The sequence below is a fragment of the Cetorhinus maximus genome, chromosome 20, assembly GCF_964194155.1.
Source record: "Cetorhinus maximus chromosome 20, sCetMax3.hap1.1, whole genome shotgun sequence".
Classification (NCBI taxonomy): domain Eukaryota; kingdom Metazoa; phylum Chordata; class Chondrichthyes; order Lamniformes; family Cetorhinidae; genus Cetorhinus; species Cetorhinus maximus.
This window is the reverse complement of record NC_135898.1, coordinates 10364920-10379890: the sequence shown is the minus strand read 5'-3', so window position 1 is coordinate 10379890 and position 14971 is coordinate 10364920. Positions and strand designations below refer to the sequence as shown.

General features: G+C 43.5%; 1 protein-coding gene across 1 annotated transcript in view; it reads right to left on the bottom strand.

Annotated features, from left to right (window-relative positions):
- The window catches only part of LOC144694635 (netrin receptor UNC5D-like), a 454385-nt gene that overhangs the window by 63734 nt on the left and 375680 nt on the right, over positions 1-14971 (bottom strand). Inside the window, exons 7-11 of the mRNA XM_078565228.1 lie at positions 14725-14889; positions 10621-10657; positions 8565-8575; positions 6490-6675; positions 2646-3020 (exon numbers count right to left, since the gene is read on the bottom strand). Of these exons, the coding sequence (XP_078421354.1) occupies positions 2646-3020; positions 6490-6675; positions 8565-8575; positions 10621-10657; positions 14725-14889 (774 nt within the window). The remainder of the gene's footprint in view (positions 1-2645; positions 3021-6489; positions 6676-8564; positions 8576-10620; positions 10658-14724; positions 14890-14971) is intronic.

The following is a 14971-nucleotide window of genomic DNA, read 5'->3' as shown; positions in this document are numbered from 1 at the left end:
CCAAAGCTTAGGGCTTGGCCAGCTCAAGGTATAGCCACCTACAGTGGAGCCATTAAAGCTGTGGATGAGCAAGAAGCCAATATTGGGGGAGTGCAGACATCTCAGTGGGTAATAGGGCTGGATGAGAGAGAGAGAGAGAGAGAGAGGGATATGGAAACAAGGATGAGAGTTTTCAGATCGAGGCCTTGTTCAACGGGGAGCCAATGTAGGTCAGCAAGCACACCCCTTAATTTGTTAACACTATAATTGTTTTGAGGAGTACTGTTTTTGGGAGAAGCAGCGTGTCTCACAGATTGTGGATGTAAATAAACACAGCGCCTGCTCTTATACAAGATGCTGTGGTACGTGAGAAGCATTCTAAAATGCAGTCTGTGAGAACACAAGTCACCTCTTTCTATTCCAATTATAGTCATACAGATTATTTGTTAACTGTAGGAACCAAATCATTGACTAACCATGTACTTATGAAGAACCATATGCTGTGGCATGAAAGCTAATTCAGCTGCAACAATTCAGCGTTCAGTGGCTGTGAACTGATAGAGCAGATTTCACAAGATTTATTGTGGTGAGAACACAGAATCCTCTAGGAACAATAAAAAGGGCATTCAGTTTAACAAGCCCATCTCTTTGTGATAGATTAACCCACACCAGTATCTGCAATCTCACCCTATCCCTCACATGCTCCTCTCTCTCCAGCAGCACAACTAATCGTCTCTTGAACTCAATCACGCCATGGTCACTTCTAACACTTGCCATCCAGTGAATGGAACGGAGAGATGGTGAAAATGGTGGCTGGCTGCTTCTCACTGGGTTCTTGACAACTCTGTGCTGAGTGCCTTTCACCCCTCATTTTTAAAATGTATCCATTCACAGGATGTGAGCGTCACTGCCGAGGCCAGCATTTATTGCCCACCCTTAATTGCCCTCGAGATGTTGGTGGTGAACTGACTTCTTAAACTGCTGCAACACCCACTGTGCTGTTAGGCAGGGAGCTCTACAATTCTGATCCAGTGACAGTGAAGGATGGTGTGTGACTTGGAAGGGAAGACACAGTTGCAGGCAGTGGTGTTCCTCTTCACCTGCTGCCCTTGTCCTTCCAGGTGATAGTGGTCATGGGTTTGGAAGGTGCTGTAGAAGGAGCCTTGGTGAGTTGCTGCAGTGTTCCACCTCACTGGGCGACCCATTAGCATTAGCATTTAAATGATGCACTTTTGAGCCCAGTGCAAACTTCACTGCTGATTGCGGTCACGATGAACTCAGTGCTGGAATTGCTGGAAACTTGGCAGCAATTCGGAAAAAAGCAACAACTTGTATTCTTAAAACACCCGACACAATCACAGCACATTCCAAAGCATTTAAGAGCCAATTAGGTACTTTTCCAACGTGCAGTCATTGTCCTTAAGTTGGAAATGTGTAACAGCCAATTTGCGCACAGCAGGTTCCCACAAAGCAGTGCGATCATAACTAAATAATCTGTTTTAGTGATGTTGGTGAGGGATAAGCATTGGTCAGGATACCGGGGATAACTCCCCTGCTCTCCTTTGAAATAGTTTAGGTCCACCTGAGAGAGCAGACGGGGTCTCAGTTTAACGCCTCATTCAAAAGACAGCACCTCTCTGACAGTGCAGCACCCTCTCAGTACCGCACTGGAGTGGCAGTAGAGTCCTGGCCAGAAAATGGCCAGCTAAGTTGAGCAGTTTTTTAAGGTATTCTTGTGGGACAAAAGAAGCAGCACTAGCCCTCAGGTCCTCACAGGGAGTAGTGGGTCTTCCCACTGTGGGATTCCCTTCCCTTACCCATCTGCAAATGCCTTCAGACTACTTCGTGCCACCACTTATCTTCGTGCTGGGGTTGTTCCTTTCTGCTGAGTGGCATCCCACTCCTGCCAGCCAGCAAACTTAACATTCCTGCTGGGTTCAGGCCGAAGTCAGTCTTGGAACATGGAAACTAGTTCCAGGAGTTAAAACCAGGACAAGGTGAGGGTGCCGTCAATTATTTTTAATATAACACTGGCGTAACAACAGATGGCAGTAGGATGCAAAAGTAAAGAGGCAACTTCGGGCTATGATTGAGCATTATAGTAGGTAGTGACCTCCTTCTGAGCTAGAAGCTCCAGGTTTAAGTCCCACTCCAGGACCTGGTGTTCATGGAAGAAGAGTTCATGATGTGGTGCAAACAGGTTAATAATCATCCTGCTAATCTTCCCCACCATTCCCCCAAAGGAGGAAGAAGTGTGTGTGAAGATATGAAACAAATGAGCAATGTATGAACTATGTGGCAGGGCTTGGTTGGTAGCACTCTTGCCTTTGAAATGGAAGCCTGTGATTTCAAGCCCCATACCAGCAGTTCATCAAGCAATCTAAGCTTTGTTGCAGGGCTGGAGGGGAGCAAGAAGAGTGCTGCCCTTTCAATGAGAGGTCAGAATCCATCTTGTCATGTGTTGAACTATAAAGCAGTTAGCTACATGTGAAGTCCTCTTGGACACATCATAAGGGCCTGTATAAATGCCACCCTTTCCTCTTCCTAAATAAGGAATTGAACTTTGGGTTATGACAAAGCATCATAGTCAAGGGAGGCTCTGCTCAGTTGTCTGAATTAATGTAAAAGCAAGTGAGAAACTAGTTTGCACGTTCTTAGCTTCATACCTTTCGTCGGCCCCTCCAAGCATCCACCCAGGCAACCGAATATGCCAGAAGTCCTGTTTTCAGCCCTTGTAACTGCAGTGGGGAGGTGCTGAGAACTTGACGCATTGCTTCTTGCGTGTATTTTATCAACACCTCTGTTATTACGAGGGTAAGTCCGGGATGATACCCTCCCGTGATACTCCACTCCATCTGCAACTCCAAGTGAAACCATTAAAGAACTTTGCACTTTAACTTTGATCCCCGGAAGAGAGTCAAAGAGCGGCGACTGGGTCATGAGTTCTTTGTTCACGGGGTCCTGGAAACAAATGGGTCCACTATATGTCCTGCTCACCGTCAGGTCGGGCTGCATTGCTGGGTTCAGAAGCAGAGAATTACCTGGAAAAATGAAATAGAAAACAATATTACTTTTAACCTAGTGTATTTTTAAAAAAAACTTATTCTGTGTCGCCGAGCAAATATCTGAGTGGGTAAAAGCATCTCTTGATGGGTTACTCGTCAAAAGAGACTAGAAGGATTCAGATTTCCTGTATGCTGTGAGCTACATTGGCTTGACTGGGTAGACGGTGGGACACTGTTTCCCCTGGTTGGAAAATAAAGGGTCGGCCATTTCAGACTGAGAGGAGGAAGAATTTCTTCACTGTGAATCTTTGAAACTCTTTACCCCAGAGGGACGTGGACACTCAGGCCGGAATCTGCTGTGCGGTGAGTTTGGAGGTGGGTAGGCATTTAATCAGGCACGAGGGTGGCAGGTGGGGTTCCCACAACCCTCCCACCTCCATCGCGATTAAGTTTGTGGTGGGAAGGATGGTCTTTCCACCTCGCAACCAATTGAGGCCTCATCCCACTGCCGTGGTATTTCCTCAGTGGCAGGTGAGGGCTTGGCACACAGGGAGCATGACAAGCAATCCTGTATGGGGTTGTTTGAGGGTTCCCAGAGAGGTCCCTCGTTCAAAGGCACAATGGGCCTATTTGTGGGGACCTGGCATTAGGAAAGGGTGGGGGCCCTCACTGAGAGCCACCCCTTGCTCCAGGTTCCAGACCCCCTCCCCACCCTGAGGACCCTCACCCCACAACCTCCCCCGCCCTCGCCATCAACTCACCCAGCGATGATCTTGGGCCTTGGGTGAGTGCAGTATTGGCAGCCGCCATCACCTCCCCAGTGACTTTGCTGTGCATCAAAGCTGCTGGCCTCTGATTGGCTGGCAGCTGTTGGCTGGTGGAGGGGTCCCTGATCCCAGGGAAAGGACTACCACTGGCCTGTTAAATGCCTGAGTGGTACAAGATGCTGTCGACCTTCCTGGAAAGAGATGACATGGGACTTTCGCTGGCTCTCCAGCCAGCGGCTGAGACCTCTGCCATCATCACAAGACTCTGGCCTCAGTTAATGATTATTTCAAGGTAGAGACTGATACATTTTTGGTGCTAAGGGAATAAAGGGATATATGAATAGTGCAGCAAAATGGACTTGATGCCAAAGATCAGCCATGATCATGTTGAATGGTACAGCAGGCTGCAGCCACACCTGCTCCTAATTCTAATATTCTTACATTACAGGAATTTGGAGCACCAGAATTGGCCTCAGCATCCTCAGGGGAAAAGAATTCAGCCAAAGTTTCTGCTTCTGATGACTACAAATTTGAACGTTGGGTGAGAAGAGTGGTTTGGCTTTGACTTTTGGTGGCCTTAAGAGCCAAAAAGTCAATGGTGCTATGGATGGTGCTGGGTCTGGACTCTAACAAGGAGGAACTATAGGCATAATCAGGGTATTTACTTTAAAACCAGTTTATTTACACTATTTACAGTTTGTACATAGTTGGTTAATGGGAAGGCAACTCTCCTCAGAGAGCTGCCCATCTGCTGTCTTGAGTACCTGGCATATGACTGCCTGATGTCAGTGTGACAGCATCATGTACCTCATAGATTAGCATGTCCTTTCTGTTAACCCTTTATACTACAAGTGGCAACGTATAGTTGACAAGAGTTACCGCCTTCAGGAGGTGAGGGAGGAAATAGGAGGGCAAAAACACCCCACATGTCTTGAACAGTCCAATGTCAATGGTATAGGTTGCCTGTTTCCTCCAAAAAGGTGGCACATTGGGTTACAAATCTTCCCGTAAATGAACTTCGGAACAAATTATTAGGGTTTGCCAACAAGCAATTTACAATTAATCAATCAACACAAAGTAGGTATTAGTGACAAGCAAGGACTGACACCGACCCAGTGTTTTCAGAAAATTCAATTTGATTACAAAGTGGTTGTGCCGAGGTATTAATCAGCTGCACGCAGAACAGACAGAGTGTTTTGTCAATGACAATAACGGTTGAATAAAGTGCTTTCAATTGATTCAGTTTATCTGTTTATTCTAGTGGGTAATGCTTTTTGTCCAAGTGCACTCGGCTGCAATTATGAAAGCAATTACAATGATTCAAATAGAAAATTACTGTCCTGAAGTTATTAATCTACTTCCTTTAAGTCTTTGCTTCTCCCAAGGTAAACAGCCTTCCCTTCATTTCCAAGGAACACTTGTCCACAAAATGACAATGACCTGTATTGTCACCACTCACTTAAGTGTCAGGTTTTAAGTCCCTTCACGTTTCGCATACTCAAATAGCAGATTAACAGGTTCTGTAGTTACCTTGGTGAATATTAAATTGAAGAGCACTCATCTAAGTGGGTCAATTTCACATTATCCTGGGAACTCTGCCAACGCCTCTCTCTCTCTACAGAGCTAGCTTCAAGGAGTTGTGCAACAATGACCTGAGGTGAATTAGCCATTGGATTGTTCTCCTTCCCCTCACAGCTGCATGTGGTGGAAGGTCAGTGTCTTCTGGCAACAATGTAAATGAGATGGAGAAATCACTGACCCACACTCAACCGTGTCAGCAGGATGCAACTACAGCACAAATACCATAGAGTAAAGATTTTACAGTTTTATGAAAGACACTGTGAATTTGATTTCCCCTGTTTCCTTCTGTGTTTGCCACATATCGGTGGGAACTGTCCAGTAATTGGTTAATGGTTATGTTCATGAGACCATGATGTTGATGATGATGTCAGTGTGACATCAGAGTTGAATGACTAAGAGGCTCCAAGAGAGCTGAGCACAGAACAGTCTGTGACCTGGAAACCATGTGCTGACTGTGAAGGCTTTTTGAAGTTAAACTATACCGACTATCTCAAGTCTGTCAAAAGGAAATAAAACCTCATCAAGGTAAGACAACAAGACATGGTAACAGGCTGAAGGAAGGTGGCAACAGTAAAACCTCTTTAAAACAGAAACATCAACTCCTGATTACTATTTTTGACAATATCATGGATGTGGGGGTTAAGCATTTCTTCTCCCTGAAGCTGGGGCGAGTGGATTTCTGGGATATTGGGTTCCTGCATCTACTGGATTGGTGAGGCTATTGTGTTGCCACAGCTCACAGGAAAATCAGCCAACTCAAAGTTCGCCTTCCTAATGGAACCCACCCCATTTTCTACCGATGGATTTAAAATGGATTAGAAAATTGAGGAGGTTCCTTTATAGACCTGCAATCTTTCAGCCAACTTTCCAATGTCGACTGTGCCCCATAATCCAAAGCCCTCCTGGTCCTTTCTTTTTTTAAGGATCAATTAAACATTTCACTAGAAGTAGCAGGTGTTTTTGATGTGAATAACACATGGCAACCACAGGAAATCTTCCTTCCCCAGCAGGCCTCACCGGACTTTACTTGTGTCTTCTCTGAGTATATAAAATATTGATTGGCCTGTTCATTCAACCTCAACTTGTAAACATACAATTCAAAAGAACAATTCTGCAATAATTAATTTAAAACCATGTAACACACAGCAGGCACTAACCCTGTCTGGCAGCCTTGAAGCTGAAGGATTGGAAACCACCGGTTAAAGCTGAAGAGTCAATAACATCGACACCATATTCACTTTGACTTCTTCGGTACAATGTGATGCCCACGACAAGCATTGCAACTGCTATCACTGCTGCACCAAGGCCAGAGTATAAAGCCACGTCGCTGTTGGTCTCAATACCTAGAAGAGGCAAATGTATTAGACACAACAGTTGTTAGTCGTCATTCTTTGTCTTCCTTAGCCAAGCTGTCAGACATTTACAATGATGACAGCTGGAACTGACTGATTCTGTGTGCACCAAGTCACAATTTTATACCCATCCTTTTTCACGGACAAAAAAAGCACCAACACAGAAGTGAAAAATCCTGTTCCCAAGCGTTTCCTCAATCAGATATATTTTTCACAGAAATGAACTCCGAATAAAAGGGCACCGGATTTTGGCCTGACAATCTCACCCATCCGGACCAGCATTCCTCCAACAACCGACTCCACCAAAAGAAAAAACCAGACGAATTGGTCAGTCATTCATCTAACTTCTGTTGGTGAGATCTTGCTGTGCACAAACTGCTGCCTCACTGCTTCTGCAGCAGCAGGACATGGCACTACAATTGTAAGTGGAGGTGAAGCGTAGATCTGTCTGAGGGAGGAGATTTTGCTAATGTTGTCTTTTTAACCATGGCAATAGAATGAGATGTAATATGAGAAGAAAAAGACATGCAAAAATAACTTGGCATTGACAGTTGAAAAAGAAACCTCCAAAGGCATTTGATGCCCAATGCATCTCCATGAATGATAACACATTTTGAGTTACTGCCTGCACATGCACATGTTACTGTTTGGCTTGTTGACAGTTTGATTTCAGTCATGGTAGGATTAACAAACACTCCGGTGTAATGAATACACTCATAACACCCAATGATTATATCACTTAAGCCACCTGAAGACAATTAACCAGGTGCAGCTGTTTAAAAAAAAATAAATGCCAATCTATTTTACAAAGTAATAAGAACAAGATTCATTAAATTACCATCGGCTCTGCGTAACAAAATGGTTTCTTTTTCTAGAGCCCATTTAGTTCAAATCATTGAATTGTTTCAGTCAATCCCTCTTTCATGTCAGAAAATGATGGGGTCGTGTTTATCGATACTCACACCAACCGCTCAAGCGCAGGCTCTACATTTCTGCGAGAACGCAACACTGTCAGGAGCATCATCACGAAAAACAAGAAAGAAAGACTTGCATTTCTGTAGCGCCTTCCATGACCTTAGAGCTTGCCAAAGTCCTTTACAGCCACTGAAATACTTTGGAGGTGCAGCCACTGTTACAGTGTAGGAAAAGAGGCAGCCAACCTGTGTACAGCAATATCAGTCAGGGCACTGGGGAGAACATAGTATCATGTGATCTTCTACATCCGCCTGAGAGGGCAGACAGTGCCTTGGTTTAACATCACATCCAGAAAACAGCACTCCAGTAATGCAGCACTCCCTGAGTACTGCACTGGGAGTTTCAGCCTAGATTTTTATGCTCAAGTGGGACTTGAACCCACAACCTCTGAACCAGAGGTTAACCTCTGAGCCACAGCTGACGAGATGACACTATCTAAGTGTAATGACCACCCATGTGATTGTGGGCTGGTTGGTTGTTATAAAAGCTCATTACTTTGGATGCTGACCATTCGACATGTGTAACAGCCTTCAAAAATGTCTAGGTGGCTAAATAAATCAAATTGCATTTTTATTCCATGAGATTCTTGAACTTTCAAGAAACATACAGTTTTAGGACTGGATTCTGGAATCCTGTCCATTTCCATATGAAAACCACAAATTGTCGCTCTTGAATTTTTAATAATTTGAATTTTGTGATAATCACTGAGCACAGTATTGGATAACAATTCATTCCTTTTCCCATGGTGGCATCCAGTTCATGTAGGACCCAAGCAGTGGCTAAGATGTTGATGATTCTTCAGCTATCTTTATTTTGTTTATGGGATCTTCCTTCCACAATCTCTCTGCATTTGAAACACTTAATGAAAATGATCTCTATAATCAAGGCTTTTTTAATCCCTATACCTCTTCTCCGACTGGAGGACTATGACAATGCTTGGTTTGCGCTTACCCCCACCAAACGCCTTGGCAAGTTTTCTACGTTATGAAGGCGCCAAACGAACACAAGTCATTGGCATCAAATTGAAGCTCTTCCTCAGATAATGAGAGCTGCTAAAATGGAACAAGCGGAATAATCTTGCTCTGAGTGTGTTTAGTCCTGAAATTCTGAACTGAGTGGTTTTGTGGTGTGGATTAATGTCCATTAAGGGAATCAAAGGAGACGGGGATAGGGTGGAAAAGTGGCGTTCAGATAGAAAGTCAGCCATGTGCTTACTGAATGGCGGATTAGGCTCGAGGGGCTGAATTGTCTACACCTCTTCCTAGTTCTCATATTGTTAAAGTTACGAACATAGGACTAAGGAGAAGGATTGGGCCATTTGGCCCTTCGATCCTGCTGTGCTATTCGTTAAGATCATGGCAGATCTGGTTGTGGCCTCAACTCCACTTGCCTGTCTGCCCCCCCATAACCCTTGTCTCCCTTGTCTATCAAAAATCCATACAACTCAGTCTTGAATAAATTCAATGACCCAGCCTCCGCTACTTTCTGGAAGACAATTCCATAGAGTAATGACCCTCAGAGAGAGATTATAAAGAAGGCAAAGTGAAATAAATTAATTTTGCAGCAGTTAGTATATAAATGCTCTACATTCCTCTGCATTCCTATCTGCTTTGTCCCCACGCCTCCATTGAGAAAGTCAACAACTGCATTCTCAGTGGCCAATACAATAAAACTTACATAAAATAGGAACATCAACAGCAGGTGTGGAGAAGCTATAAACCCAACTATTCCAAGATAAGAGGCATGTCTATAAGTTATTGATTAAAATCCACTATTAACACATTCAATACCAGAATTTACAGGGTGTGATTTCAATGCATCAATGCTTAATATATTCGCACAGAATTCTTCTGTTTGCTATTTGAACAGCTGCACTTAAACAGGTTAATTCCTCTATTAAGTAGTAATTTCATGTGAGAACATTAAGCATTCATATGCTGCCACTTTACAGTCTCATTTCTGGGATCTAATCCTGCATTTTTGCCAACAAGCAATTGATTTCTGTTAGTGAGTCACCATGATCAAAGGCAATTTCACTGTGTGGTTGAAACTGATATGCATATGCCCCACACAGTACATCTTATTTGTGAGACCAGGGTGTATATATTACAAATTCAATCTCCCAATGCAAAGCACAGTAATGTACGCTGGGAGCACACATTAGGCAATTATGCCTGGATGATTAATTTTCATTTTAATGGATAGAACACCCTGGGGGTGTTTGTTGACTTCTGTGCTTGAGTTTGGGGTACAGGTCGGTAAAGTCTATCCTCGTCCACTCATGGGTCTTCCAAAAAAAGTGAGGAATGTTTTATGAAAATCAGACGAGTTGAGAAAAACCAACATTTCTTGGTTTGAGAGAAAATTTTATGCACTTGGAGAATGGGGTGCATTGCTTTTCGAGATATGGGATGATCAGACTTTACTGCAGGCTATCTGAAAAATGTAAAGATTGACATTGCAAGACACTTGGGAAATACTCAAACCATCAAGGTGGTGTACAGAAGAATGTATTAAAATATAAAACAGATCTGTGATCCAGTGTGTGCCGCTTCTCATTATTGTAAAGTTCTGGCAGGTGTCTTCCCACATAAGTAGAGCAACACATATTCTTTCTTGTCGGAGCTGAACCATTGGTATCAAAGGAATAACTTATGAGGAAAGACCAAAGAGGTTGGGACTTACTCACCTTGAAAAGAGGCAACTGAGAGGTTTTATGGAAACGTGCCCTCTATTAAACGACAACAAAAAAAAAAAACATCAATCTGGAGCACTACTTGGAAGGTAATCCAAGAACAAAGGGGGCATAGTTTTAAAATGGCTGTGTGTGGAGGAAGAGGCTGAAGATTTTTTTTTCACATTTGTGAGCTAAGATGGATTTACATGACCTCCCTCAACTGCACTTATCTTGTTAGGTACGGCTTATTTCTAGGAAATTAAAACTAGAATGATTAGAAATACTTACTTTGAGGCTGGACTTCCTGCAGAGGGGTCTGGCCTGTTGAGAGAAACAGAGCAAATAAATTAGTAAGTATGCTATAGCTTTGTATGCAAATGCTATTTTTCATTTTGGGTTCCATTTACTCTGCAGGTTTTTTTCTTGTTGCAACATTTTGTCAGCTGGGGTGGATCATGTGTGGATTGCAGATGCTCTCAGTAGCTCCAAACGTGTGTCTGATGAGCTAGCGGGAGGCACATCTCCATGGAGTATGATTGACAGGATTCATATTTCCCCTGTGTCTTGCCTAGCAACCCTCGACAACAATCTGGCAAACTCATCAAAGTGGATGGACCAAAGTGTCAGACGCACTGTGGTTTTGAAACTGCGATCGAGTGACGAAGAGCAAACCTTAACCACTTGACTGCCAATCCACTTTGAGGCAAGCAACTCTGACCGCTAGCTTTGGCAGCGAGCGTAGCTTCTTTCACGCTCCGTCGCTGAGAATAACCGAAAACAGAACTAGCAACATTTTTTTGCAAAGTGGGTGCAGGTGCAGTTTTTGATTAATTTTTATCTGACAGTTTATTTCCTGTCTCTCCTTGCTGGCATGTGTGTTCCGCTGGCAGCTTCTGAACCCCTTCAGCACAGTGCCCAAATGCCTATTCTATCATGTCCTCAGGGTCTGGTTAGCATCATGACGTCTATACTTCAAGGCTTCCTGGCCCCCCCAGGGTGAACTACTACAAGGTAGTTACGGCCTAGAATCAGGCCTTTCGGCCAAACAAGACCATGTAAGTATTTATACTCCACATGAGCCTCCTCCCATCCTTCTTCAGCTAACCCCGATCAGTGCATCCTTCTATTCCTTTCTCGCTCACCTGCTTATCTTAAACGCATCTGTGCTATTCACCTCAGCTGCTGCCTGTGGTAGTGAGTTCCATGCTCTGAACGTGCTCTAGCGTGAAGCAGCTTCTTCGAAATTCCCTGCTGGACTCATTCTCGGAAGGGGCAGTGAAATTTCTTTCTCACCTCACTGAATGGGGCCACATGCATATCAGGAACAGCCAAATCAGCACACGTTAGTCAGCAGCCCTAGGATTCCACTGTTCTGGGTCACTCAGTGCTGGTTTAGTCATTGAGCCAGCTCTCTCACTTTTCAAATCAATCATGCAGAGGTTTTAGCTTTGTATGATTCTTAAGTGCAGATATGCCACTGACGATCAAAATGCAACATTGGTACATGTTCATATTTATCTGGCGCTGGGAATTCTGAGCTCAGATTTCTATCCTGAGAAGCAAGGGGTCCACTTCCCGATTGCTGGACAGGATGAGGAAGCTACCCATCTCATGCTTCATAAACAGTACAAGCTTGACTCAGATTTGGTCCTCTCCCCTCTGCCAGGAGCCCAGTCCAGTCCCAGTCTGTCATTTGCCTACACACTTGCTGCATTTCCAAGTCATTCAATGTGTGTGAATTGCTTTGACAGCTTTTTGAGAGGCTTGATTCAACACAAAATGAGTGCATGTCTTCTCTTTCTTTCTGATGAGTAAAATTGGATCATTAGGAGTCCCAATTTATTTGAAGACATCAGCAAGCTCACTTTGTGTTCTGGAGCCAAGGCCTCAGGTTAAATAACTGGTTCCTGAAAGTCAGTGAGAGGGATTTAGGATTATCGGATGCACTTGTCTGATTCCTTGGTCCCCTGATTTGGTAAATCTAAACTTTCAACAGAAAAGGCATAAATGGCAGGAAATGAGGCACACGTCAACTAGATGGAGAGGGTAGAAAGGGCAAACATTTTAAATATACAGAAATATCTGAGAATCATTTAAGCATAGAATGATTACAGTACAGCAAAAGGCCAGTCAGCCCACTGTGTCCGTACTGACTCTCTGCAAGAGCAACTTAGGTCATCCCACTGCTCCACCTTTCCCTCGTAGCCCTGCAAGTGTTTTATCTTTGGGATAATTATCTATATCCCTTTTGAAAGTCACAACTGAATCTACGAACACCACACTCAGAGGGAGTGCATTCCAGATCCTCACCACAGGCTATGCAAAAGGGTGCCTTTGGTTCTTTTGCCATTCTCCTGAAATCAGTGCCATCCGCTTGAGGCCAAACCTCCAAATCTTCCTTGCTTTTGTACACTATGCCCTATTTATAAAGCTTTAATGACCACTTTCTCAAACTGCCCTGCCACCTTGAACAATTTGTGCACGTGTATGCCAAGGTCCCTCTGCTCCTATACCCCCTTTAGAATTGTATGCTTGATTTTATGTTGCCTCTCCTTGTTCTCCCTACAAAAAATATATCACTTCACACTTCTCTGTATGAAATTTCATCTGCCACATGCTCACCCATTCCACCAGACTGTCTATGCTCTCTTGGAGTCAATCACTGTCCTCCTCACAGTTCTCAATGCCTCCAAGTTCTTTGTCATCTGAACACTTTGAAATTGTGCCTTGCACAACCACAGACCAAGAGAAGAGAATGGTCTGAATGCCGACTGGGGACCCCCACTTTATACTTTTCTCCAATCTGACAAATAACTGTTCACCACTACCCCATGTTTCCTGTCATTCAGTCAACTTTCTATCAATGCTACTACCATCCCTTTCATTCCATGGACTTCAACTTGGCTGCCAAGCCTGTTATATGGCACTTTATCAAGTGTCTTTTGGAAGTCCTTGCACACCACATCTACCCTTCATCAGTCCTCTCTGATACATCATCAGCAAACTCAATCATAATAGTTAAACACAACTTGCCCTTAATAAATCCGTATAGGCTTTCCATAATGAATCGAGATTTGATGAAATGAGTCTTAAATTTTTTCCTGAGTTATCATTTAAAAGCTTTTGCACCACCAAAGTTAAATTGACTGGGCTCATCCTTACACTTTTTTCTGAACAAGAATGTAATATTTGCAATTCTTCAGCCCTCTGGCACCACCCTTGTCTCTAAGCAGGATTGGAAGATTATGACCACCTCCACGATTTTCACCCTTACTTCCCCCTGGTCCTGGTGACTAATCAACTTTAAGTACAGAAGGCATTTCTCATACCTCCTCTTTTTCAATTTTTTGCCCATCCAGTGTCTCAACTACCTCGTCTTTTACTACGACTTTCGCAGCATCTTCATTGCTAGTGGTGAAGACAGTTGCAAAGTACTCATTTAGTACCTCAGCCTTGCCCCTACCTCCATTTAAGTCCTTTTTCATTCGTCCCTAATTGGCTCCACCCTCCTTTTACTACCCTATTACCATATATATGTCTATAGAAAACTTTAAATTTCCTTCACGTGAGCTTGGATGTTGGTAAAATGGGAAAAACACCAAGAGGGAGGCAAATCTGGACACAGCAAATAATTACAAATAGTTTAAACAATTTACGAATGCTGAGCGGCACATGTGCAGATGATGATCACAGGGTGTGCCACTATCTCTTTTATCTCTGTTATCCTTGAAGAAGTGAAGGAGCCTTGCGGAAAGATGAGGGAAGCTCAACTTTTGCATTCCAGAAATAAAAGGGAAACTCACAAAAAATATTAATCTCTAAAATTAAGGTTAATTCAGATTATTACGCACATGCAAGGCTTGTAAGTGACAGCTAGTGAAAAATAAAACTAGAACATATATTAAGAAGAACTGAATTACTCAGAAGTTGATAAACGTCAAGTGAAGTAATGGTCTGAATTTTTTTTAAAAATATTGCCGAATACCACGGGAAAGCATTTCAAATAATGATTTGCTTTGCAGTGCAGTGGCCATTGCTATGTGGTGGACAAACCAAACTATGAATGACCAAGCAACGTATGAGATGCAAAAATATTGGGGTTTCTCACTGAGCAAATGCAAAGGATGCAAGGCAACCCTGTGCAACAGTGGAACATGAGAAACACATTCACTGCAATTAATTGTGGAGCTTCCTGTTCTTTCTAAATATGAGATGTGGCAACTCATTTTCTTTCACTATAGTTCTCGTAGTTGGCTTTTACCTTGAAATAACGACTGTCCACTAAACGGCAATTAAAAACACTCTCAACAGGTTGCTTAAATCAGCGTAACTAAGTGGGTTTTAGTTTTCAGTTGCTTCACGAAATACCTGCCACTACGTTTACGTACTTTGAATGCACAGCCCCTCAGTACAATTCTCCGACTCCTGGCTCGCTCCCTCGCAGAATTTTCCACCATATCTCGGTTCAGGAGCCACGCACGCACGAACTCTTTGGTGTTCGCATTCAGAGGAGCAGATTGACCACCGGTTCCAGGGTTCCCAGCCACCATCCACTTCGATACACAGAAGGAATAAACAGAAACATGTTTTATTTTTTTTACGAGGCTCAGTTACAGGCAGGCCAGGTGAGAGAAC